General features: G+C 34.1%; 1 protein-coding gene across 5 annotated transcripts in view; it reads right to left on the bottom strand.

The window, feature by feature from the left end:
• LRBA (LPS responsive beige-like anchor protein) overlaps positions 1 to 27,016 on the bottom strand; it is a 787,622-nt gene that overhangs the window by 543,144 nt on the left and 217,462 nt on the right. For all 5 annotated transcript variants that reach the window (XM_047856873.1, XM_047856874.1, XM_047856875.1 and 2 more), the window contains exons 30-33: positions 24,543 to 24,990; positions 17,549 to 17,682; positions 4,861 to 4,939; positions 3,905 to 4,038 (exon numbers count right to left, since the gene is read on the bottom strand). In XM_047856873.1, coding sequence (XP_047712829.1) covers positions 3,905 to 4,038; positions 4,861 to 4,939; positions 17,549 to 17,682; positions 24,543 to 24,990 — 795 coding nt within the window. The remainder of the gene's footprint in view (positions 1 to 3,904; positions 4,039 to 4,860; positions 4,940 to 17,548; positions 17,683 to 24,542; positions 24,991 to 27,016) is intronic.

The raw sequence follows: 27,016 nt of genomic DNA, 5'->3' as shown, positions 1-27,016 counted from the left end.
ATTTCAGACCATTTTTTTCTTAACTATACCCCTATGAAATTTTAATACTAAAGATGTACTATATAGATGTATGTGGCCCTTTGGAGGGTCACAAATCATTATAATACCTAAAATGTTTTTGTCCCACGCCCCCCCCAATACCAGTTTTTGCTCTCACTGAGAAAACAAATTTCTATCTTCTAAAATATGATCATGTACTTTGAGAAATGCAGTAAAAACTGGGGGTGATCTGATAGTGATGATTTGTTTTCCTATCGTGGCATAAATTCTAGGGGCAATTCCAGTACTCTTGTATTCTTATTATTTTAGTCCTTACTATCGTTAGGAATAACTGATGAGTAACAGTGAAATAGCAAAATGTTTTAAGGTATAGGAAAACTAAGACCACAAACACCCTATAACAAATCTTAGATTTATAAAACTTGTCCAATGAACTTACATATGGTAACTCTAAGATGGAATATATTTTTTAAGTAATTTTCTCTTTGTATTTGGAGGAACTCTTTAAACAATAAAATATTAATCCTTATAAAGGATTGAAAAAGAAGGTTAATATCACTACAATTGAGACAATCAGAAAATATGTGGTTCTAATAAGCATGATGTAATATTAAGTATTACCTCTAATTAAACTTTTAAATCTAATTTCAAGCCATCAGAAAATGCATGGGACAGAGAAACAATTAAATGACATCACCAAGAAACAATAGCATTAAAATAGTGGAAGAATAGGGTGAAACTATTTGATATTAATAAAGACTTAAGAGACATAACCAAATGCAATAAATTGATTTTGATTGTATCTTAGTTAGAAGAAAACCAATTATAGGGGCGCCTGGGTGGCGCAGTCGGTTAAGCGTCCGACTTCAGGCAGGTCACGATCTCGCGGTCCGTGAGTTCAAGCCCCGCATCAGGCTCTGGGCTGATGGCTTGGAGCCTGGAGCCTGTTTCCGATGCTGTGTCTCCCTCTCTCTCTGCCCCTCCCCCGTTCATGCTCTGTTTCTCTCTGTCCCAAAAATAAATAAAAAAACGTTGAAAAAAAAAATTAAAAAAAAAAAAAAAAAGAAAACCAATTATAAAAAGACATCTAAATGAAAATGAATATGGGGGCGCCTGGGTGGCACAGTCGGTTAAGCGTCCGACTTCAGCCAGGTCACGATCTTGCGGTCTGTGAGTTCGAGCCCTGCGTCAGGCTCTGGGCTGATGGCTCAGAGCCTGGAGCCTGTTTCCGATTCTGTGTCTCCCTCTCTCTCTGCCCTTCCCCCGTTCATGCTCTGTCTCTCTCTGTCCCAAAAATAAATAAACGTTGAAAAAAAAAAATTTTAATTAAAAAAAAAAAAAAAGAAAATGAATATGAACTGAGTATGATATGGCACAAAACTATTATGAATTGTTAGGTGTAAGAGGAGCAATTATGATTATAAAGGAAAATATCCTTTTTTACATGGACTATTAATTATTTAAGGGTAAAATGACAAAATGTCTGGAATTGTCTTAAGTACTAAAGCAAAAAAAAAAAAAACAGAGGTAGATATAACAAACAGCAAAACAAAAATGGTTTGGTAGTTGGCAAGAAGTTCATGGTTATTATAAATATTTAACATATTTAAAACTGCTTAAATAAAAAAATTATTTAAAAAATGTAAAAGTAGGGGCACCTGGGTGGCTCAGTCGGTTAAGTGTCCCTCTCTTGATCTTGCCTCAGGTCATGATCTCGCCATTCGTAAGATTGAGCTCCTCACGTCACGACCTGCACTAACACTGCAGGCCCTGATTAGGATTCTCTCTTTCCCTCTGTCTCTCTCTGCCCCTCCACTGCTCGCTCTCTTTCTCTCTCAAAATAAACTTTAAAAACTTTTAAATACACACACACACACACACACACACACACACACACACACACACACACACAATATACAGTGTCTGGTCATACATCTAGTGACTGGCAAACACAGGATTAAAACCAAGGTTTCCTGTCTTTGAGTCCAGTGCTTTTTGTATGGTACCATGCTGCAAATACCTCTACTCAAAACTTCTTTATTTCACAATGCATAAAACCACCAACCAAAACATTCCTCACAACTTAAAATATAGACATAAGTTACATAAAACTCTTAGATTTGTTTGCTATTTTAATGAACACAGTCCAATGAGTAGGCAATGCTCAGGTTTTTAGATAACAAGGAAGATGATGCACTATTGCTTACTGGTTTATCAGAATTTACCAGTAAGAAGTTGATAAATTAAATTTTATTCAGGGATCCAGAATTGGCAAATTTAGTACTTCTGAGTATCTAAGGTGATCCTATTTTGTTTGATCTATTATAAAACTCAAAGACCAACTAAAAAGCAACAATGTCTTCCTACACCAAAAGGCTGTAATTAATAATTCATTTTATATTAATGAAATACAGTTCCTAAGTTGTCACACCACTTTAAAAAATAAACAACATGTGAAGTATAAATTACGGAGACGTCCTTTAATTTTCCAACTCATTATCTTTCAAATCTTACTACTTCATTAGATCAAATAGTCCATGCATGGCTAAATAAATTATATCCTTTGGCAGATAATGTAAATTTCTACCCCACATTAATCAAATATTTCTAAAACCTGAACTTTTTCAAATAAATTCAATGCTACCTTCTCCCTCTATGGAAATGACATCACTCACCACCAACCCCCTATACATCTATAGCAGAGATGATAATAAAATTCATGTCAGCTGAAGCTTATTAGTTACAAAGTGCTGGTACCTCCTAGGTAATGCTGAGATACAGATAACTTACTAAGCTATTAACCTACCTATACCTTGAATTTCCATATCCTTATTTCTATGAAAAGAGTGATTTTTACAAGTTTTAAGAAATTCCTCAAGAGATCATCTACTGACCATAGCTCAACAAAAAAATATGATAACTAAAGCTATAAATCAATATTTAAAGAGACTGGGCTATAGATATTCTATTTTTCCATGATTTTTCAGCTTTAGGAAAACAAAAGTATTTTATCTTAAACCATCAACCATGGACACAGACAAGCCAGAGTTTGGCAAACTTCTAGTCCAACACTTTGAATACAAAAATCAATTCTGTATTATCACTGATGAAAGTCCTCTAGCTTATCCTTAAAAATTTTTCATTATAAGGATGAAGACTGGTATTTGAAGTCAGTCTATTAAGCTCTCAAAAACAATTGTTTGAAAAGCCATTCTCTACTGAACTGATACCATTTGGTTGAGTTACCCATTCTATTAGAAAACACTGACTACATAACAAGTGCCCCTTATCAGGAAAAAAAAAAAAAGTCCCAAAACTTTTCATCCAGTCCATAAACAGCATGGTTTCCAATTCACTCAGCAACCAACTCTACATGCTATCTAGTTTAACACAATCTCAAAGTATGCTACTTTGAAGTAGAAATGATCCAGTAATCTATGTATGATATAAGCAGGATAGAGTACAAGACTACTGCTATTTCCACTTCTTTATAAAACAGAATTCTACTAATAAAGATAAATAACACATTCCTCATTTACCTAATATGTGGCAATACACTATTGTTTATCTGGATCTTAAGTTCAAGTAAAAGCCTATATAAATACTAACTACTATAACACTAATCTTTCCATCAATGCATTAAGAAAAATCTTAGTTCTTTGGTTCAGTACATACTTTTCTATTTCATCCAATTCACCGATTAAAAAATCTTGAACACATAAGAATATTAGACGAGACATATTCTTCACAAGATACAGCCTCTGTAAGAATCCTTGTCAAAGGATGAAAATACTTGAGCAATGAAACTCCATGCATCTCATATTTTCCATTTAAGTTAAGCTTGAAATTTTAAATATAAATTTAAATATATATTTGTAAAGTGACATACAGAAAAATCACTTACTTGTTCCTTCTATTAGCAATTCTTGCCCATGACTACCCAAAAGTGTCCGAGAAAGAAAAGGTGCAAAATCCACAAAAATCTCTCGCAGAAGAGGAGCTGCCTTTTCCAAAGCATGTTCAAGTCTCTCTGTAATACTAATGAAAAGATGTTAAGTTACCTGAACTTTTCATTAGAATTTACAACTTTCCGTTTTTAAAATGAGCTTCCACAGAAATGTAAAATTCACGAGAAATTAAAAATTACATAAGGACTCATTATTGCTATACATACCATTCCTTCTGCCTGGATTGCCCTTTGTTAGTCAGTTCTACATCATCATCCCCAGCCCTGACAAACAATCTGGTAAAAAACCACTCCAAGGATAAGCTTTTATAGGAAATCTTAATGGGTCAGTTGAGAGCACTTGATTTTAATTTTAGCACCATTTTAACCTAAAAAAAAACGCTAAGTCCTTACCAAATTTGTCTGTTCACCAATAAACCATCAGCACTTTGAGCTCAAGAACTATGTCTTCATTTCTAAGTTCTCAGCTGCAGCATATAATACAGACTCAATATACGTTTATAAACCTAATCACTTTATATTCTTTTCCATTGACATCTACGTCTATAGCAGTTTTTTCTTTCTTTTTTTTTTTTTTACATTTATTTATTTTGAAAGAGAGAGAGAGTGCAAGCAGGAGAGGGGCAGAGACAGAGGGAGAGACAGAATCCCAAGCAGGCCCTGTGTAATTAAGAATTTGTTATTCATGCAGCACTTACTTTAATAACCACTTCTCATGAACTTTTTATATCTCATAATCTTTAAAAAGGAACTTCCAAAATGTTCTAAATGTCACTTATATTTAAAAAAAGAAGTAGAAAAAATAAAGTTTTTTTTTAAACAAAGAGCTGTAGCTAGAGAGTTTAAAGAGTCATCAAAAGAACAAATCACAAATATCCAATTAGCTTAAATACCTCATATTTGAAACTTGGTCTTCTGGAACTGAACCAACTGTTGGAACCGAGGGCAATTTTGCATTAGATGATCTACCACCTGTAAAAGAAAATAACCATTACAGGAATTTTCTGTTTTTAGATACAAAGGTTTAAACAAAAAACCTATCTTTATAACAAATCAACAAAAAACAGAATGCATTTTTAAATGTCCATTATAATTTAGATAACATTAAAATCTACCAATTAATAAGATCTTCCTTGAATCATTTATAAATCTTAGTTACAAGTTTGATCATTACACAAAGTAACCCTATGATCCACCAGCTGCAGAGGTAATAGAAAACTAAATTCTGACTCATTCAACCAGAGTTATGATTTCTTGCTTTTTTTTTGTAGTTTAAGTTTATTTATTTATTTTGGGAGAGAGACAGAGAGAGCATAAGCAGGGGAAGGGTAGAGAGAAGGAGAGACAGAATTCCAATACAGGGATAGAACTCACAAGCCATGAGATTGATCTGAGGTCGGATGTTTGATGGACTGTGACACCCAGGCGGCCCCCTGCAGTTATGATTTCTTCTATTCAACAAGTGGCAATAGAGATTTACAAGTAGAAACTCAAAATTTACCCTTAAATATGTATATCTCCATTACCATGAAAACTGACCTTGAACACCAAATAACTTATGCTATACCCTGACTGCTCCTAAATCTAGTCCAACATAATCCAGTGAATATCTGAGAAACACTTCTTAAATGATTCAAACAGAATTTATACTCTTTCATTTGTGTCCACACTGTAATAAAAACATAATCTGTTAGTGTATTTGTAACACAGCATGTCAAATGATTTTTTAAAATCCTTCTTCCTACAATACTAATCTTCTTAAAAGCAGAGACTTCCTTTTCTTTATCCATATCTCTAGAAGACTAGAGAACCTGACAATAATAGAAGGTCCTCAATTTATGTTAATTGCAGAAATTATTCCTTTAATCATTTCCATTTCCCATATTTTACAGGTCTATCTTCCCACCTGGTATATGCTTCTCTATTTCTTACTTTTTTATGTCCCTCTTTTTATTTAAACTACCGTGTAAAATTAATTTCTACCATGTGATCTTATTTTACTCTCCAATGAATATTCTCAGATACCCTTAAATACTCTTGTATATTTTTCTGAATGGCCAATTCATCCTCTTACAGTATAAAATGTTCAAACTATGTTATCCTATACAAGAATAATCATCTTTGTTTTCAACAAATACCTGTGCTTATCACATTTACTTGGCAAGACAAAAATAATCACCATCAAAGTAATTCTGGAAGACTTAAAGAATGGATAGGAACACAAAAACATACATTATGACAAGTCCTTTTTTTTAATTTTTTAATGTTTATTTATTTTTGAGACAGAGAGAGACAGAGAGAGTGCGAGCGGGGAAGGGGCAGAGAGAGGGAGACACAGAATCTGAAAGAGGCTCCAGGCTCTGAGCTGTCAGCACAGAACCCGATACAGGGCTTGAACTCACAAACCGCGAGATCATGACCTGAGCCGAAGTCAGAAACTTAACCAACTGAGCTACCCACGTGCCTCACATTATGAAAAGTCTTGAAAAAGTGAATCTAGAAGACTAATCTGGAGGAAAATTCACTGAGGCTTAAAGAGTTCTAAAAGCTCAAGAAAGTAGGGGGAAAATAAAGTTCCTGTTTAAGAATCAGGATATATAGGATAGAACGTTCAATTTAAGCTAGGAGTAGGACCTAAAGAAACAAAACCATTTGCTTTTTCTAAGGCCAAAATTAGGAAAAAAAGAATACACACATACAGTGTCAAATAATTTCTCTATAACATAGGGACCACAAGAGTCACTGAAATCCAACTGGAAAGATAATCCTAACAACCTGGAGTCCATAGGTACGAGGGACATGCACATCTTACTTGCATTTGTAATTCAGTAAGTAAACTTTCCATTTCCGAAAGCAGTATCTTAAATGGATGTCAAGTTAGTACTTGTGTAAATACAGACTGAAATCCTATCACAATTCTGTAGAGGAACAGTCCAAAAGAAGACAGGAAACATATGGAAGCAAATGAAAAAAAGAATACACAAAGCAGAGGGGCACCTGGGTGACTCGGTTGAGCTTCTGACTCTTGATTTCAGCTCAGGTCATGATCCCACAGATCAGGAGTTTGAGCCCTATGTCAGGCTCTGCACTGAACATGGGGCCTACTTGGGATTCTCTCTCTCTCTCTCTCTCTCTCTCTCTCTCTCTCTCTCTCCCTCTCTCTCTCTCTGCCCCTCCCCCTCAAAATAAATAAATAAACTTTAAAAAAAAAGAATATGCAAAGATGATACAGAAGAGGGGCTTAAAAGATCTTGGAACCTATGCATTATCACAGATCTGATGCTTTTGATCTGTTCTCAAAACCTTAGATATAGGTATGCTGGAAGAACATAAGGAACAAATTGGCATAGACAGAAAGTTAGATAAAAGAGAGAAGAAGATGCTCATATAGCAAACAGAAAGAAAGAAGAAACAGTTGAGAAGATACAAAAGCAGCCTCTGATATTGGGAGCTAGCCTGTTAATATCAATTAGTCCCTACTGCTGTTAGGACCTGGTTAGAAACCACAGTTAGGTCTTGGTGTTTTAATATTGAATATAAACAATTTCATAAAGCATCAACATCAGATAAAGCCATGCCATGATCATGATGAATCAACACAATACTACCATGTAATTTTTTCACAACAGACAAAAATGAACTCTGTCCAAATAACAAAGATGGCCAAACATCCCAAATCCTAATATGAATGACTGACTTCTTTATAAATTATAGCTTTGGGCTTCCACGCTTCTAGATGATATTTATTAGGATACCTTATCACATAATTAATTACCAATGCTTCCTCACAATATTCAAATCAGAAGGAAGCCCACTTCCTAACCTCTCCCTAAAATCACCTAATACAATCTAAAACCCTATAATAAACCTTTTCTAATACTCTATTAGTGAGATGTCCCAAACTTCCTCATCATGTGTGTGCATTCTCCCTCACTTAACTAACGTATTCAACCAAGGGCTTATTCCTGGTGGTCTCTCGTTAGAGCACATTGATACAAATTTTAAATGAAGTCAGGCAGAGAAAGATAAAAATCATCAGATTTTTTTTAGAAGAGCCAGAAATAAATCTGTAAGTAAGAATTCTTTTCAGTTACAACCTATTTATCAAAATAAAATGCACATTTTTCCACATGATAGCACTTCTCAAATCAACACATTTTACAATCAAAGGTATCTTAAACAACAGTAGCCAAAGTTGAGACCTAATTGTAAGAGAAAACTGCATACAATCAAGAAAGCAACAGATTCGAATCTGAGATATGGTAAAATACTAAGGAAGAACTGTTTAACTGAAATCTTCATTTTGCCAGTCTACAACCTCAAGATCACAAAAACTAGAGGCCTAGAGGAAAAACAATTGTACCTTCTCAACATACTGTGTAAATATAATGATTTACTTGTGGTGAAGGTGACTGTCTAAAGACTAAGGGCCCTGCTGTTACTTGGTTCCAAAGGTGTAAGCCACAGGAGACCATCTCCATGACTTCCCTCACTACTAAAGGACACCAAATGTGGCAGTAAATGTAATTGGACTTAAAAGTTTAGAGCTTCTATCTGAGAATCTATAATCTTGCGTTACAAGTGGAATCACTTATTTTCCCAGGATGACTACAATGTAAAAATGCTGTGCTTTAAAGAGCAAAAGGACCCTCTTTTCCAAACCTTCTTGAACTAGTCAGACTTGAAGCAGTTAGCTTGAAGAGATCAAGGAAAGTATTTGTGCCTGAATGGGTGCTACACTGACCCAGAGCAAGGTATAGGAGCCCAAATAATGTAAGGAGGGCATTTAGGTAGAAAAGAAAACTAAAAAAAACTTTGAGGTAATAGTTTGAAATTAAGGGCATTTGTGTGAATCCATGGTTTCACTATAGACATATATAAAAGTATATATTAAATATATTCCTTCATTCAAATACATACTCCTATATATATAGTCCCTAGTTCTTTCAACTGAGAGGACCTGAGAGCAGCAATATTTGAACATCCCATGTCCAGATCTTGCTCCTAAATACTATTCTTCACTAAGAGAGAGAAATGGCTGATTCAAGATCTCTGGAAGAAAAGTACACAAAGATCTTGAAACACCTGGCTTTGTTTTTTTAGAAAGCAAAGATATGCCCACGTAATAATAGGCTGTCATTCACAAACACACAGAAACCAACTTGAAGGGACTACCATAAATCAAATTGGAGACAATTTGAGCATAAAAATAAATAATAACTAATTCAACGCATCCAGTAAAATAGGAAGCCAAAAGGCCATACTGTTATGATAAAGTAACAATCTGAGGAACAGGATATTTAAATAATTTCAAAGCACCTTCCCACAAAACACTTATTAATTACAAAAGGGAAAGACTAACAACAATATAGAAAGTTGGCAGTTACATGTTAATCAAATAATGCAAGGGGTCATCATTGGTACTGTGACAAATCAAAATTGTAAACCATATGATGAGCACCAAGTGATGTATGTAACTGTTGAGTCACTATAATGTACACCTGAAACTATTAACTATAGTGGAATTAAAAACAGACAAAATTGTGTGCCATGTGATTAGATTCTTTTCTTCTCCACCTGTTCCATAATATTCCTACCAAAGAAATATATCATAATCTGCTTCTAATAATGAGTATATATCAGGCCAATCAAAATTCAAGGACATTCATTTGAATCATTCCCAGCTCTTAACCATAATAAATAGTGTTTCGTATTTGTTTACATAAATCTATGTGCACTCCTTGATTTTTTGGAGGTAACTTCCTAGAAGTCAATAAACATACACTTTATTTATTTACTTACTTATTTATTTATTTGAGAATGCAAGGATGCCAGGGAGAAGGGCAGAGGGAGGGAGGGAGGGAGGGAGGGAGGGAGGGAGGGAGGGAGAGAGAAAGAGAGAGAGAGAGAGAGAGAGAGAGAGAGAGAGAATGAATCACAAACAGGCTCCACGCTCAGCACAGAGCCCGATGCAGGGCTCAATCCCATGACCTGAGATTGTGACCTGAGCCAAAATTAAGAGTTGAATGCACAATGAACTGGACCACCCTGGAGCCCCAAACATACACTTAAAATATTGATACATACTGCAAATTGCTCTAAATAAAGAATAAGCCATTTACACTTCTTTGACTACTAGCAAAATTCTATGTATTTTCCTAATTTACTGGAAACCAAACAGGGAACAACTACTACTCTGATCTTTTGAGCAGTTTTGTTAGAATCTTTCTTCTTCATAATTTGTAATTATTATATATAATTAGTTGAGATTGTATCATTCATTACAAATACTTCTTAAGTTTGCAGTGGCTGTTGTCATGCAGAATTCTAGACTGTTCCCTTTAAACCATTTTACCAGTATGATACAGAAAATAGAAATACCACCGAATTTTTAACATGATTGTTAGGATGTTTAAATTAAAAAATGTAAAGCACCTAAGATAAAGCAGATTGGCCAATGTTACTTTCCCACATTTCTGCAAAGCACTACAGAAGAAAAGTCGAGTGCTCTTCTGAGTGACTCTACTATCTATTCATGATTCCTGCTATTCATTTTGCATCAAGCCTTCTATTTACACATTACTTACCTATTACATTCTGGTAATAAATATAAAAGTTCTTCCACTCTCCTCAGCCTGAAATCCATTTCTCTTCCTGCTTTCAAAAAGAAATGCTAGGTCATTCAAGACCATAGCCTTTCTCTTCCTCATCTAAAGGAACCCACTAACCTCTCAAGTTCTCAGCCATCAATCTCTCTTATAACTCCCAAACCAATTTCTTTAGATACCATGTTCTACACTAGCAGAAAACACTTCCTCGCCAGCCACCTACAACCTAACCATTCTCAAAGTGAACTCTAGCTCTATTAGTATTAGGCCAGTTTCCCTGATAATAACTACCCTTCAGGGGTTATTATATGATTGAAATGTTTAGAGGAAGCAGTAATGGCTCTGCCACTTACCAGCAGTGGGACGTTGGGCAAAGTTACTTAAGCTGTCTGCTTTATTTTCCTGATCTATAAAATGAGCAGTGATACCTATATTTCACAGAATTATTTTGCACCTGGACATAATAAATACACAATGGTACTTTCCTACCTGCTACTCTATGACTATCTTTAAAGTATTTAAAGTTATCATGTTTCCTTTAGTCTGTACTTCACACTGAAAACACACCCAAATTATTCAATGATTATTCATGTGACATTAAATATAGGTAACTTAAATGAGATGAAGCTTATAAAGTGCCTTTTAAAAATTTCACTCTAAAAGTCTAGAAGCTATGAAGCAAAGAATCAATCCTGGATTTAACTGTTATAAAAAGTAGATTTCCAACAATTTCATTTATCACATCAATATAAAACAAAACACAGTCATAGACATTTAGTAAATAAGGCCACTGTATTTTAATGAAAATGCTTTCATTAAAAACCCAACCTAGGTAGCTTAGTCAGTTAAGCATCCCACTCTTGGCTTTCGGCTCGGGTCATAATCTCACGGTTTGTGGGTTCAAGCCCTGTGTCAGGCTCTGCATAGGCAATGCAGAACCTGCTTGAAATTCTCTCTCTCCCTCTCTCTCTGCCCTTCTCCCACTTGCTCACTCTTTCTCTCTCTCTCAAAATACATAAATAAACTTAAAAAAAAAAAAAACCTGTATTGCCACACAACACTCCCACAATTTCCTCAGGCTCACTTCATTTATATCTGGGCATTTTGATTCAACATACATTCTAAGTAAAGCAAATACCTAATTATGAGTATAAATAAACAGTCAGCCTATAACCGGCAAGTATCTGGGACAGCTTGACCTTCTTTAAAATATGCTTGGTCTTCAGGCAGATCTAGTTCAATAATCAGCAGTTCTGATTACCAACACTCAGCCAGAGATTCAAAAATCTGGACTGTCTGGGGCAACTGGGTGGCTCAATGGGTTAAGCATCCAACTCTTGATTATGACTCAGGTCATGATCGCATGGTTCCTGAGATCAAGCCCCGTGTTAGGCTCCATGCTGAGCCTGGGTTTCTCCCTCTCATTCTCTCTCCCCACCTCTCCCACTAGGCTTTCTCTCTTTCTCCCAAAAATAAATACATAAACAAACAAACATTAAAAAAAAAAAAGAAATCTGGACTGTTAGATCCCACCCCCCCTTCCCCACAGACTTGATTCCTTTGGGGGAGAACACTGGCAATCTTAGACAATTAACCTTTGGATAACTACTCCCTCTTAGAGTAAGACTCCCTCTTAGAGTAAGACTATTCCTAAAGATGAAGCTGTGAATCTCTCCTTTCCATAACACATTCCCTCCCCATTTCCTTGAAAATCAGAGTTGACTTTTCTTTTCACTGGGATTTGTACTTATTGGAGTCTTCTCTCCTCCTCACCATCCTGCTCAATTGAGAGCTAATTGTACATAAAAATTGTTAACAAACTGAGTGGAATCTATCCTAATGCATACGATTAATTTTAAAATGAAATTAAAATACAGATTTCACCATAACAACTTTTTTTTTAGTACATTTGGCAATTCCCACTTCACAATCAAAAGTTCTCCATTTTCTAGTTTCTTTCTTTTTTTTTTTTACAAAACTTCAAACTAGAAGGCAAAAAAGGGGAAGTTGAAAAGACTCTTTCACTGTTCAGTACCTGGCATTTCTGAGACTCAGGTCCAATCCTTCTATTTCTATACAACACTCAATGAAGTACTTCAGAGATAATGACACCTCCAATTCTCTAAATTCTTGACAGCAATATATGATCACTGAATCATAACTGGCCACTGACTTTCATAACTGGTGATTATTTCAGAGTTTTATTTTTTTAATTGCTGGTAGTTTTTAAAGACCATGTTTATTTAGAATATGTCAGATATTTTCTCTGAAAGAACTATTAGTAGTTTTTCTTGAACTTTTCTGAAACTGAAAAAAAGGAACACATCAAGTCCCATTTATTTAAAAGGAAAAACAAATAATAAAGCTCAAGAAAACGTTTGCATGAAGCTCTAGGTAGTAGTTATAAAACAAAAATAGCTTTTACTGTGCTAATTGACTCTAATTGTAATCAGCTGAAATGCATATCAAAAGCTTTAAGAAGACAAAAAGCAATGGTGGTTCTAAATAAAACAATAACAAAAATGCTTTCCTGACAGTACCCTAGAAATGATGTCAATTTTCAAACCTAAAAGACACTAGAGCAGAAGGAGATTGTACAAAATGGTCTTTTTCAATAATCAGAGAACACTTTACTAACAAAGATAAAAGGGTGAGGGGATGGGTTAAATATAGGATGGGGATTAAGGAGTAACTAGGTGTTTTCTGGAATCACTAAATTGTACACCTGAAGCCAATATTATACAATGTTATTAACTAACTAAAATTTAAATAAAAACTTTAGAAAAATCAACTATCAATAATTATAGGAGGAAAACACCACATGAAAAAAATAAATAAATCAGCAATTTCATAAGGATTGTCCTTCATTTCTCCCAGAGGGGAAAAAAAATGTAATTTCCAAATCATTCTGCATGCTTTAAATCCTAAATCTGCAGATAAAATCATAAATGTATGACTAATTTATTATTTTTAAATTAACATTAAATATTTTCAATAGACAATCACGCATATGTCAGTGAAGAAGCTACTTTGAACATGTGGAACGATACAGACTTATCTTTTCCTTATCCTTGCACTGATAAACTGGCTCCTTCAAACTGACAATTTTCCAGACATTCAAAAGAACAAAAAGGAAAATGCAAATACATCATCTGTCTAGGATCCATCCAGGGAATAGCCAACTGTTTATTCAAGGTCCCTAAGGGTCTAAATAAATAATGTCCTTTACAATAACATATCATTAAAACAAATGCCAATATTTAAACCCTAAACACTGTATTTTTTAATTTCCCTCCCTCTTCCTTTCTCCTCCTCTCTCTCTCCTCATCCATTCTGGGCCAGTTGCAGGAGGGACAGTCTATATGCCCAGTGGAAACTCTTTATTAAATAATAGAAATTTGTATTGATTAGTAAATATAAGCCTCTTGGGTCAAATTTCATATAAAGCAAAGAATCAAATACTTTTCTTCTACATTAAAAAAAATGCCAATTAATAATGTGCATGGCTGGTAACAGCCATAATAAACAGAACAGAGCCTAATATTCTAATGAGGTGTATAATTATCATACTTTGCAAACTAGTAAACATGCAGCATATAAATTACTGAAAACCAGTCTATTTAGTTCCTTTACTGGGTTAGCTTCACTTTTGTTTTGTTCATTTATGCTTTGCATCATGGAAGGATAAATACCTTAGCATATCTGAAAAAAGAGTAATGGCATGTTACCACATAATGTACTGTGGGCAATTAAACCTGTACTGATAAGTAAATTTAAATTTTCCCTATTTTGATAGATTTACTGAAACTGTTTTCTCTTTTAGCTTTCTTTGAAAATATGCATACACAAAAAAAAGAAAGAAAATATGCATACACAAAGGGTATACCTTGTTCTCTGATGAATATCTTTTACCAGTTATTAAGAGTGATTTTCCATTGTTGTTAATAGACTATACTTTTTTGCTAATAAAATACTACAGAAGCTAAGGAATATTATTCAAGCTAGAATCTGACATTTGTGTGATAAAATTTCATAGTTTTAATAATGTACACTATTTAAAATGTAAATGTACACATCTAAAAAATTTTTTTGCAAAAATTATAGATTTGGGTGATTTTTTAAGTATAGGTGACACAATGCTACATTAGTTTCAGGTATACAACACAGTGATTCCACCATTCTATACATTACACTATGCTTACCACAAGTGTAATTACCACCTGTCACCACACAATGCTATTATAATATCAATGACTATGTATTTCCTATGCTGTATGATTTATTCATTCCGTAACTGGAAGCCTGTATCTCCCACTCCCCTTCACCCATTTCACCCATTCCCCCCACCCTTCTCCTCTAACAATCGCCAGTTTGTTCTCTGTATTTATGGGTCTGTTTCTGCTTTTTTGTTTTTGTTTTGTTTTTTAGTTGATGATGATAATATGGCAGAAGAATCTTTGACTTCACTTTAAGCTGGCAAGCTCTAATTCTTTTTCTGGGATCCAAGTGTATCTAATCCTAGTTTCTCTTTAATTGTGCCACATGTAAATTTAAGAAATCCCATTCTGATACCAAAATTTCAAAATAGTTTAAATGTTTCTGCTATAAAAGTCCTGTTTTATGTTTTATATTTACATGGTTTCTTCCAAGGAAAGTCCCCCCCCCCTTTTTTTTTTGCTATTGTACTATGTACTTTCAAGTGTATTTTTTACTAACCAATAATCTATTAATGAATTTGAGCAGTTCATTTTTTGTTGCTGACTCACTGTAAAACTTAGAACTGAAGTCATCCCAAGGCACTAAGGTTTAAGATCCACAGGGACATATATTTATTGTATCTTCATACAAAGAAATACAAGATCAAACTAAGACTAATACATAACTTACCCAGATCTACAAGAATAAATTGCCCAGCTCAGCATGCAATTACAACTATCAATTCATCCACAAATCATTTTTTCCAAATAATGCTTGAACCAGGAGGAGGAAAATAAATGCATATCGCCTATTTTTTTTTAATTGCAAATAACTTAAATCAAGAGATCTACTAAAAAGAACACAAAAATCTCTCAGTTAAAAATACTGACAGCAAAGAGATAAATATTTGTGTGGTCTGGATTCCAAGTGAAAAAAGAACAGGGTACATGGGCTGGTGGCAGTAAACAAAAGTATGTAAAGTGAGACCGTAAGAGAGTAAGAAGTACAGTGACTGAAAACACTACACTGAGTTAGATTTCCCTTATCAAGGTAGTAATGTTCGTGTCAGCAATGAAGAGAATGGAATAGAAATACCAATCTAAACTGGAGACACCAAATAACAATGACAAGAAGAGCACAGTGAAAGAGGAAAGGAACAGTCAGATATGAAAAACAGATGATGAAAACAAAGACCATCAACACAAAGATTTGGAATGACTTGGAGAGGAATTTTTTTTTAATCCAAGGGTTTTAAGAAGAAAAAGGAAAGAACTAACAATTATAGCACAAAATGGGAAAACCTGGGAACTATATGAGAAACATCACCACTGAAAATTATACAAGATTTAAATAATGGGGGAAAAGAGTACATTATGAGCTGGATATAGGGTTTTGTGGGGGTTTGCCAAAATTATAATAGTCTTAAAAATAGCAAATTATTTTGTAATTCTGGATATGGCTCTTCAGGGTGAGTTTCTATTATAATGGATTTACTGGAAAAATTACAATGTTTCAGAAATAAATCTATCATACTGTTTTATATCCAATACTGCCCATTTATCTCAGCTGTCTCTTATCTCTTCTAAAGACTGCATGATTTAAATTTTGAAAAATATATTTAAGACAAATCACAGGATCTTACTTACTTTGTCCCATAAACTGAAGTAAAAGAGCAATGTACTCAAAATAAGATGAAAATATTTTACTCAGTGTACAGTGAACCTAAACATTTGCTCAGGGAAGTTACTAGAAATTCACTATAACTGAGTTTAAAAGATGGCATACAGTTTCATAGATATTAGTGACTTCTGCCTTTTTCCCAACTGAGGCAGATCTAGAAAAATCACAGTTGATTTTTTTAAGGGTTTTGGATGGGGGTGAAAGAACAGAAATTAGCATCCAACCCAACATAGATTACCAAATTGTTTCTCTTCCAAAGAAAAACAAAAGCATCAGGGTATAATGGAGCAACAGGAAAAGAAAAACCTGGTAGAGTTCTACTTATTTTCTTTCATATTTTTTCACTAAAACAATGAAGAAATATTATAACAATGTACCACACTACTGCAAGATGTCAAAAACAGGGAATAAGGAGGGAATGGCATTGAGGTGGTGTATAGAACTCTGTACTTAACCATTCAATTTTTATGTAACCTAAAACTAATCTAAAAAATAAGGTCTAAATGTTGTTGTTGTTGTTGTTGTTGTTGTTTTTAATTTTTAGTAAAACAAAAGATAAGGCAGGACAAAATTCGGTACCACTACTGCAGATTTTAGTTCCAGGTGGAAAATTCTTATCAATAACTATTTTTTTCCTAAGTATAAACATAATACAGAATTACTGATAAAATTCTGAAAAAGATACTAACATTAAACTTAAAACATCAAAATTGCCAGTAGTTCAACTACATGGAAATAATCTAGTAGTTTCAGCATACATTGCCTAGCTTTTTTTTCACATATAAAAGATAAATACTTCACATAGCTACGATTACATGGTATATAAAGTATTGCACATATTTTTCTACCTAACCAACTGTGAACATTTCCTCTTATCACTAAACATTAAGAAAAATTATTACGTTTAAGTGGAGAAAATATTGAAATACTTGATGTAATTTATTTGATACTACTCAAATTTACTTAGAAAATTATGAAACAATCAACAGTATAATATGAAAGCATAATGATTTACAACATACCTAACCAAATATCTTAACTTTGCAAAAATGGAATCTAAAAACTTATTTGCTCAAATCACTAATAACTAACTCACCAGGTGATTCTCCTCCTACATCTGAAGCTTGGGGTGAATCTACTGAAGAAACCACACTGACTGCATTGGTAGGGAGACTCGTATTAAGTACAGAAGGTAAGACTGATGATTTTTTTGTTGCAATGATGACACTTCTGTAATAAAGTAAATAGATTTTAAAATACGAAACATCACTCAAGTTAATTACATTAATTTCAAAATAGAAAACAAACTTCTTTTTTTAACTTATTGATTTATATTTTGATGTACAATTTAGAATATTCTCTCAGAAAGAAATCTCTCCAATTTTGGCATATTTATTTGCATTTCAATTTTTTAGAATGAAGACAATATTCTATGGAAATACAATAATCCATTACATTCATAGAACTTACAATTACTATACAATATTCTTTAAATTTATGATCATCTTTAATTACCCAACTTAAATAAAAAATAACCACAGGTATATAAAAAAGGAATTTTGGCACTCAAGTGGAAAAGTAATTAACTTTTTCTTAACCTCAGAATTGAAGCAGAAAACTCAACATGTTTCTACATGGATTTTAAAGCACCACTAATCTGAAATCATAAAACCTTAGAAATCTTAAAGGTAAAAAAAATGCAGATATAAGTAATTTTTAAAACCTACATAATCAAGTTTCTCTTTTTAACCCCCAAAGACTATCTTTTGACAATATTATATGGAAAAAAAACAATGCATAGGTATAAAAGCTAGATGCAAAAAATTCCAAATAATCAAATCCATTTTGTCTATTATTCAAACACAGGTATTTATATACACCAATTTCAATTAAAGTGTAATACTTTATACCCAAATAGTAACTAAAAGACCTTATTAGGCATAACTAAAAGGCATTTTTAATTGAAGTTAGCTCCATAAACATGCAAAAACCCAGTTAATGAGGTAAAGAGGACAGCTGATATATAATGCACTCCCACAGCAGTGCTTACTTTTAATTACCTGGTGTTAACCATAAGCCTAAAGTCTTCAACATTCAATTTATTTAATCACATCTTTTGTTGACAATATTGTAACTGCAAGCTTCAAGTATTCCCTTAACAGCTTTAAAGTATTCAGTTTCTAAATAAAGTTACTTAGATACTTGATCCCAATAAATGTATTCAAAAGTGGAAATTATGTAATTCCAGTAACTCAAAAATACATTTTGTTTTTGTTGTTATACCAAAGAGAGATAATGCAACGCGAAATAGGTTCTGTTTTACTTCAATGCCTATCATGTGATGGCAAACAGTGTTGCCAATTAAATCAAGTTCTCTTGTGTTAGGCATGGTTTATTCAATGTACTTGGGGGTAGCCGGTGTCACATCATTATAAGGGTGACTGCCAATGTTAACTATATACTAAAAAATAGAAGCAACAGCCACCTGAGCCCTCAATCCAAAATGGTGTGCTTAAATCATAGTAGCTTATATCAGATGAAGACTATTGACTTTAGGGGAGTAGATATGACCGTGTGTGTGCGTGTGCACACACGGGGAACACTCAAAACAATACAAAAAATAATTTATATATTTCCTACTCGAGGCAGAAATTCATAAACCTATTGTTTAAGAAAATCTCTAGCTGCATTCCCTAGCAACCTATTTTGGAGTGAGTACTATACAGAATTTACTTTCACATTTCTTCCCAAAAGAAAGAACTGGCAAGACCTAGATCACTCATATATGTAAGCACTGAAATGAGCAACAGAAAATAGTATTGAGAAAGCTGAAATTGTTTTTTCCATAACTGAAATTTAAGACATAATAAAACTACCCTTTGTACCAGCAATTCCACTCTTAGGAATTTCCTCAAGATAACTTCATGCCCACAAAAAATGTGTACAATAATGTTTAAGAGGCCTTATTTAATAGCCAAAAACCAGAAACAGCTCAGAATTCTTTCAAAAGAGAAATGAGTAAGCGATAGCTTATATACGAAAAGATCCGCAGCAATTAAAAGAAACTACTAATACATGTAACATAGGTGAATCTCAAAAGCATTATGGTGAGTGAAGAAAGCCTCATACATAGCACAAATTTTGTATTTCCTTTCACATGAAGTTCTAGAAAAGGCAAAACTAATCTATGGTAGGAAGGAATCAGAAGAGTAACTGCCATCTAGGGGATGGGGACCGTCATTGGCTGGGAATGTGCATGAAGGAACTTCCAAGACTGATGATGTCTTGATTGAGGACTTGGGTCACACAGGTGTACAAATCTGTCAAAATTCATCAAATGATACACATTAAGATCTGTGCCTTCCAATGCATGTACATTTTACCTTTAAAAACTGTACTGATCTCTAGTTTAAGATCTGCATGGTTAAATGTTTATGAAGTGAACTGATGTCTGCTGAAACACATAAAAAAATAAGATGGAGAGAGGAATGTATATAGGGAGAATTACATGATGAAGTAAATAGAGTGATGGAGTCTATGGATGTTCACTGTACAATTCTTCTGTATATTTGAACATTTTCGCAATAAAATGTTGGAAAACTAGTAACAGAAAAAAATCTACTACAGATGTTCGTTCCTTAGTATGTACAATCTCTGTCCAAGATGGCATGGTTAGTTAAAGGTAACAAAAAACTTGATCTCATTTTTTTTTTTTAAAGTAGGCTTCACACCCAGCGTGGAACCCAACACAGGGCTTGAACTCACAACCCTGAGAACAAGACCTGAGCTGAGATCAAGCTGGATACTTAACCAACTGAGCCACCCAGGAACCCCTTGATCTCATTTCTAATCCTTTAACCTATTACCATTAATAATTCTTTCAATCATGTATAATACTTATTCTTTACTACAGCTCAGTAGATATTTATTTTCTAAGATCTGTCTCATATTCTCACCCCTAATACATCTGAAGTATGGCTACCTACATGAGTTTACATTTAATCCAGCATTCCTTACAAATTTCTGCAATATGCTCTTATGATTCCTGAGCATGTATGTTATTTCACAATTCCAACCCTTTGAATATACTATTCCTCAGCCAAGCAGCCTTCCTTTTATCCCTGCTTGCCAGGAAACTTTTCCTTCTGACCTTTCAAACCTTGTTTAAAGGTAAGCCTCCCCAAGGGTGCCAGGATGACTTAGTCAGTTAAGCTTCCCACTTTGGCTCAAATATCTAATGGTTCATGAATTCGAGCCCCACGTCGGGCTCTGTGCTGACAGCTCAGAGCCTGGAGCCTACTTCAGATTCTGTGTCTCCCACTCCCTCTGCTACCCCTCCCCTATTCGTGCTTTGTTTCTCTCCCCCTCTTTCTCTCTCTCAAAAATAAATAAACATTAAAAAAAATTTTTTTAAAGGTAAGCCTCCCCAGAGTCTCCAAGTCAACATTCATAATGCACTATTCTTTGTGTTATATAAACTATATAACACTATTCTGTTATATAAATTTATAAATCATTAATAGCTATGAATTAAACTGATGATATGCCAAGAATTACTACTAAATTCTCCAAATAACCCTTACATTTTACTTCCACTTTAAAAATTAAAATAGTAAAGCTCAGACGGGTAAAATAACTTGCCAACATAAATGCCCTACAATTCCAAGTTCGCCCAAACAAGAGCTTTTATTTGAACTGTTTTCTCATATTGACCTTTTTCTTAAGTTTCATTGAGATATATGTAATTCACATATTACACAATTTAAGTGTAAAGTTAAATGGTTTTTAGTATGTTCACAGAGTTGTGCAACCATTACCACAATCATTTTAATATTTAAGCACAATTCTATAGTATAATCATCTACAAGCAATGGTAGTAAGGATTTCCAAGATATAAAATTATGCATGTATTACTACCAAAATAAAATATCTATGTGCTCACAAATGGAAAAAGTTTTCCTTTCTTTAGCCCACTTAGTACGGTACTAAGTGGGAAATAAACTGAATCCATTTCCAAAATTTTTGATTCAAACCATTTCTGAGGAAGCAAAATAATGATGCTTCAGCTTTGGGCCACATAAAACCAAAGAAAATTCCAAGTCATAATAATTGAAAGGACAAAAAGCAGTCAGCAGACTTCAGGATATTTTCCTTTCCTTTACTATTTTCATTATCACAAAGTTTCCATCCACATTGAAGGACTAAAATCTCCAGTAGAGGTGATCTTTAAGCCCTCATATTTATCATGCATGTAAGTACAAATTTAAACTAATAAAGCATGTCCAACAGTTTAAAAATTGCAGAAATTTATATTTACCACTACTTAAGAATGATCATTAAAGGACTAAGATTTCACGTTTTTCTAAAATGCTTTGGAAAACACAAAGAAAATGCAACATGCATCTGGCACAAGTTTGAGATTCTAGGGATATGTCTGGCATTGTTCTCAGGGTGCAGTTTAAGTTTCTATTAAAGAGACTGATAGAAATCCTTGTTAATATTTAAGGAAATAACTCTAGATTTTTAGTAACTGCTATCAACTTTGACAAAAAACACTTGAAACTGTTTGGCATAAAGAATTTGTAAGACAGATATGTCTTTTAGTTTTATAAGCTATTTTTCAAAACTGTCAATTAAAATCCAAATATTAAAGTATAAGACTTTACATGTTATAATTTTCTTTACAAACTCACTAACTTTAATGAATAATTAGTATCTGTGAGGCACTGCACTAAGAATACAGAGGAATTATTTATATTTATAACAATCCATGAATTTAAGTACTACATATTATCATCCCCATTTTACAGATGAGAAAGAAGTAATTTTCCTAAAGTTAAACACACAGAAAGTGTAAACACTGTTGACTTTTTTTTATATGAACAAGGGAGACCTCTGTGAAAGTTCCTTTTTATTTAGCCACAACAAAGAGCAACAATGCCTTCCAGATCACTAAAGTTCAGAAGTTCCATTTCAAAACAGTAACCAGTTTCAAATATCACAAACTTTCACATAAATGCTATTTTATTTAGCATGCAAATAGTTCGCTAAAGGAGAAAAGAGCATTTTAAGCCTAGCACTTTACTCCCTTAGGATCTAATTGAAAAGCCAGACAAGCCCTTGAACTTTATCAAGATAAATCCCTGGCATCCACTAATCACCACAGAGGATCTTCAAATTAGATAAGAGCAAGAATTTTGGCATGGGAATGAACACAAACACCTTGCCATCCACAAAGGCCCACAACCTGGCAGCCTTTCAGCAAGGTTCCACTCATGTAGCTGTTACTCTAAACTTTCCAGCTATTGCTTGGAAGTTGATAATTCTTAAGATATGAGGAGAGTTGTGATTTCTGACACAGCATTCCAGAGATAAATACATGATCAGAGGGATGCTTTGAAATTCCCAAAGATATTCCACTGGTCTACAGCTGCACGAAAATAGTTTTTCAAAAGGTGTCTCTTGCTGAGAAAAAGAAGGGGAAAAAACAGAGCACTGTGCTTGCCATCAGACAATATGTTAAGTGCATACTAGACATGTAAGTTCCAAATAACATCCTGAAAAACGCTATCACAAAAATTCCCCCTCTGGATTCTATTTCAGTAAACCCCTTACTACGTATTACTGAGGCATGGTTTCCTAAATAAATTTATAACTCACTCACTGAAGACATACTAAAGCATAGATTTAATTCCTATACAACTTTAAAATAAATAAATAAATGCCAACAATTTTCAAATTTGGGACATTTAAGGAAACTTTGCCTATATTAGTAAGATATATTAAATTGAAAAATCTAGTTTCCCTTGAGGCACCTAGGTGACTCAGTCGGTTGAGTGTCCAACTTCAGGTCATGATCTCATGGTTCATGAGTCTGAGTCCTGTATCAGGCTTACTACTGTCAGAGCAGAGCTGCTTCAGATCCTTTGTCCCCCTCTCTACCCCTCCCCCACTTGCATGCGCGTGCACCCTCTCTCTCTCTCAAAAATAAACTATTTTTAAAAATCTACCCACAAGTATTTGACTACTCAATCTAAGATTAATACAAATTTAAACAAATTATAAAAATTGAGAATATTTTAAAAACTAGTTATGTACACCTCTTCCCACCCTCAAAATATAGCCATTGCTATAAACAGTTTTAAATATACTCTTTGAGGGGCGCCTGGGTGGCTCAGTTAGTTGAGCATGTCTGACTCCTGATTTGGGCTCAGGTCATGATCCCAGGGCCATGGGATCAAGCCCTGCATCCAGCTCTGTGCTGCTTCAGATTCTCTCTCTCTTTCTCTCTGTTCCCTGCCCCAGTAGCACACACACTCTCTTGCTCGCTCACTCCCTAAAAAATAAAATTTTAAAATAAAGGAAAGAAAATATACAATAAAATATTCAAAGGGGATGGATTACTGTGTCAACTTCCTTTCAAATTACTCCGGAAAAACAAAAGTTCTTTTAACTGGCAACTTCTCTATAAGTTAGAGCTTATATCAAGATAAAATACTGATCTTTGAAAAAGACTATATTTAATAACTCAATACATACATGTCTTATAGGTAGAATTTCAGAAAGTTTAATAATATATACAAAAAAATTTCAGGCATATTAGCAAAAGGTTCACTAGGCAGCAGAACCTAAAGTCAGGAATGTACAGTCTGCTTTCTAAAGCTGTCAAACTCTGAACACCTTGCTGAATTCCTGAGTCTGTTGAAATCCACAGATTCAGACTTCTTTTCACAAAGGCTGGCACAGTACTGCCAGCAAAAGAGTGAAAGGTAGCCATGTGTAGGTAAAGGCGAATTCTAACTTATAACAAACAAAATGATTGCCCATATAATTTGCCAATGTAACATTAACATTAAATATTACTTTTAAATCATCTTATTGGTATGATGAAAAACAAAAATGTGAATACCTTGTTGCCTACTTACAAGCCTTTTATACAACAAAAACATCCTTGTAATTTTTATAAACTAGATCAAAACACCACTTTCTAATGTTGAAGCTACAAAATTTGCAGAGTTAAATTAAGTTCCTGTTTACCCTTTGAATTTTATACATATAAGCAGACCAAAACAAAAGACTATTTACAGTACCTATCAAAAGATCTGAACTGAACAGGTTGTTCAACAGAAAGATCACCAAGAGCTCCAAGACAGGCTGGTGGCAGAAGGGTAGGATCCACTGTGACTCCATCTGCTGGTATATTAACCAAGCTTCGAAGAATGTCCTTCACATTGACATTTTTTGAAACTGAAACCGATGGTGCAGCCTTGTTATTCGACTCATTTCCTCCATCATTTCTGGCTTCCTGAGTTTTATTGACTTCTAAAGAAAGAGTGCACAGCGCCTCGCTGATTGCATCTGGGCCTGCACTGACACTTGGAGGTGCTATCAGAGGAGCTACATGCACACTGCTTCCTAAGCCAGTAGCTGTTTCTTCCCCAATGCCTGAGTCCCTCCTCCGAGCAGATGACGTGCTTTCAGATTCTTCCACCAATGCTGGGGTTGGCGGACTGAATGCTGATGGTGCATTTTCTACATCTTACCAAGAAACAAAAGGAAAAGTATAAACAAAAAAAAAAATTAGAAGCAATTTTTAAAAGGTACATCCAGCCCTAACAGCTATCTACTATTTTATTTATTTTTTAAGGTTTTTATTTTAATTTCAGTTAGTTTCACATATACTTATATTAGTTTCAGGTGTACAATATAGTGATTCAACACTTCCATCCATCACCCTGGGCTCATCATAACACCTATTTAACCCAGCCCACCATCTAGTATTTTAAATTAGGAAATATATGGCATGTTCTAATAAAAGGCAAAAATAAATTACATAATCTATGTAATAATAGACGCATGTAATATACTGAGTATAACAACAAAATAGATGTTTCAATAAAACAATGAGAATAATAAAAGTAATAAATGATAATAAACTGAGAAAAAACTGCCAAACTGACCATGACATACCAATGGATAGCAACACAAGGCTGAAAGCCATTGGCCTAGAAGAAAAAATCCAAAATCCTTGATAAAGTATAAGACTCTTTAATAATATGAGTCTGGTAGAATTTAAATTTAATAAAAGCAGGGAATTTGTCTTCTTTAACACTTCATGTCCAGTACCTATAACCATGCCTGGGCCCATAACAATGCCTGGCACGTAGTAGGTCATCAACTATTTATCAGATGACTATTAATTTACAACTTTATCTTCTGCTACTCATGCCATCACACTTTATAACATCAAATTACATGCAATCTGCTAAACATGGGACAACATTTGGGGCTTCTGTGCCTTTATACATTGTCATTTCTCTGGACAATAATTCCAAGATTTCTACCTCAAACACAGTTTCTACTTGCTAAAAAAAAAAAAAAACACATGTCATCCTTCCTATATGCAAGAATAATTCAATAATCTTTAAAATCTAGTTCAACAAGGAGCATCACCTACTCTCTGTTTGACTCATTCCCTCTAATCAGGCATTCACTGCATACCAACAAAAATGCTCCATCTTCCTAAATCCAATGGTTACCAAAAACCTCCATCTTGATAATTCCAATGGTCAGTCCTCAGCACTTGACACAGCACCAACAAAGGATTATTGCCTCTAACTTGCCAATACTTTTTTCACTTTGCTAATAGGACATTATGCTCTTCTCATTCTTTATGTATTACCTCCCTGGTTGTTCCTTCTTAATTCCCTTCACTTATTTTTCTCTTTGATTTCTTAAATTGGAGGGACTTAATACTTATCTTCCCTAACAATATTTACTTCCTTGAGTGATCTCATTCACTCTTAAAGTTTTACAACGCTACTATATCAACAAAACAATACATACTTATTTATAAGTGCCTACTTTACATCTTGTATGTCTAAAAGATATCTCAAACTCAACATGGTGAAAACTGAATTTATTTTTCCCTAAATATTTTTAACTTTCAGTCTATCCAACTACACCTTATAATCATTCTTGATAACATTGCATCTTTCACATATTCACACCTAGTATTTTCAATCCTGCTCTCTCTCTTTTGGGATGAGCACTGGGTGTTGTATGGAAACCAATTTGACAATAAATTTCATGTATTTAAATAAATGAATGAATGAATGAATGAATGATTAAATAAATAAATAAATGAATAAATAAATAAATAAATAAATCCTGCTCTACCATCAAAATATATCCAGAATCTGACAAATGCTCACTACTCTACAACTACCATTTTAGTCCTCCCAAAAACTACTCTTTCCTGGATTATTGCAATATCCTCCCAACTGGTTGTATGAGACTGTTAAATTAATAATTCTGTTGCTCCATGCATTCTGGTATTCACTCCCTTGAATGAGGGTTGGGCCTCACTTACTTTAACCAACAGAATGAGGCAGAATTAGCATTGGGCCAGTTCTGTGCTCAAACTTTACAAAGATCTGGCAGCTTGGGCATTTCTCAGAATCCCTGAACACCTCTGTAAGCAAGCTGGCTACCTTGCTAGAGGGAACATGTATAGAGACTATACAAAGATAGAGGCCCTCCGAACTAATGGAGGAAAACCAAA

Source organism: Prionailurus viverrinus, chromosome B1 (assembly GCF_022837055.1).
Source record: "Prionailurus viverrinus isolate Anna chromosome B1, UM_Priviv_1.0, whole genome shotgun sequence".
Lineage (NCBI taxonomy): Eukaryota > Metazoa > Chordata > Mammalia > Carnivora > Felidae > Prionailurus > Prionailurus viverrinus.
The sequence above is the reverse complement of the archived record's forward strand: the minus strand, read 5'-3'. Positions and strand labels throughout refer to the sequence as shown.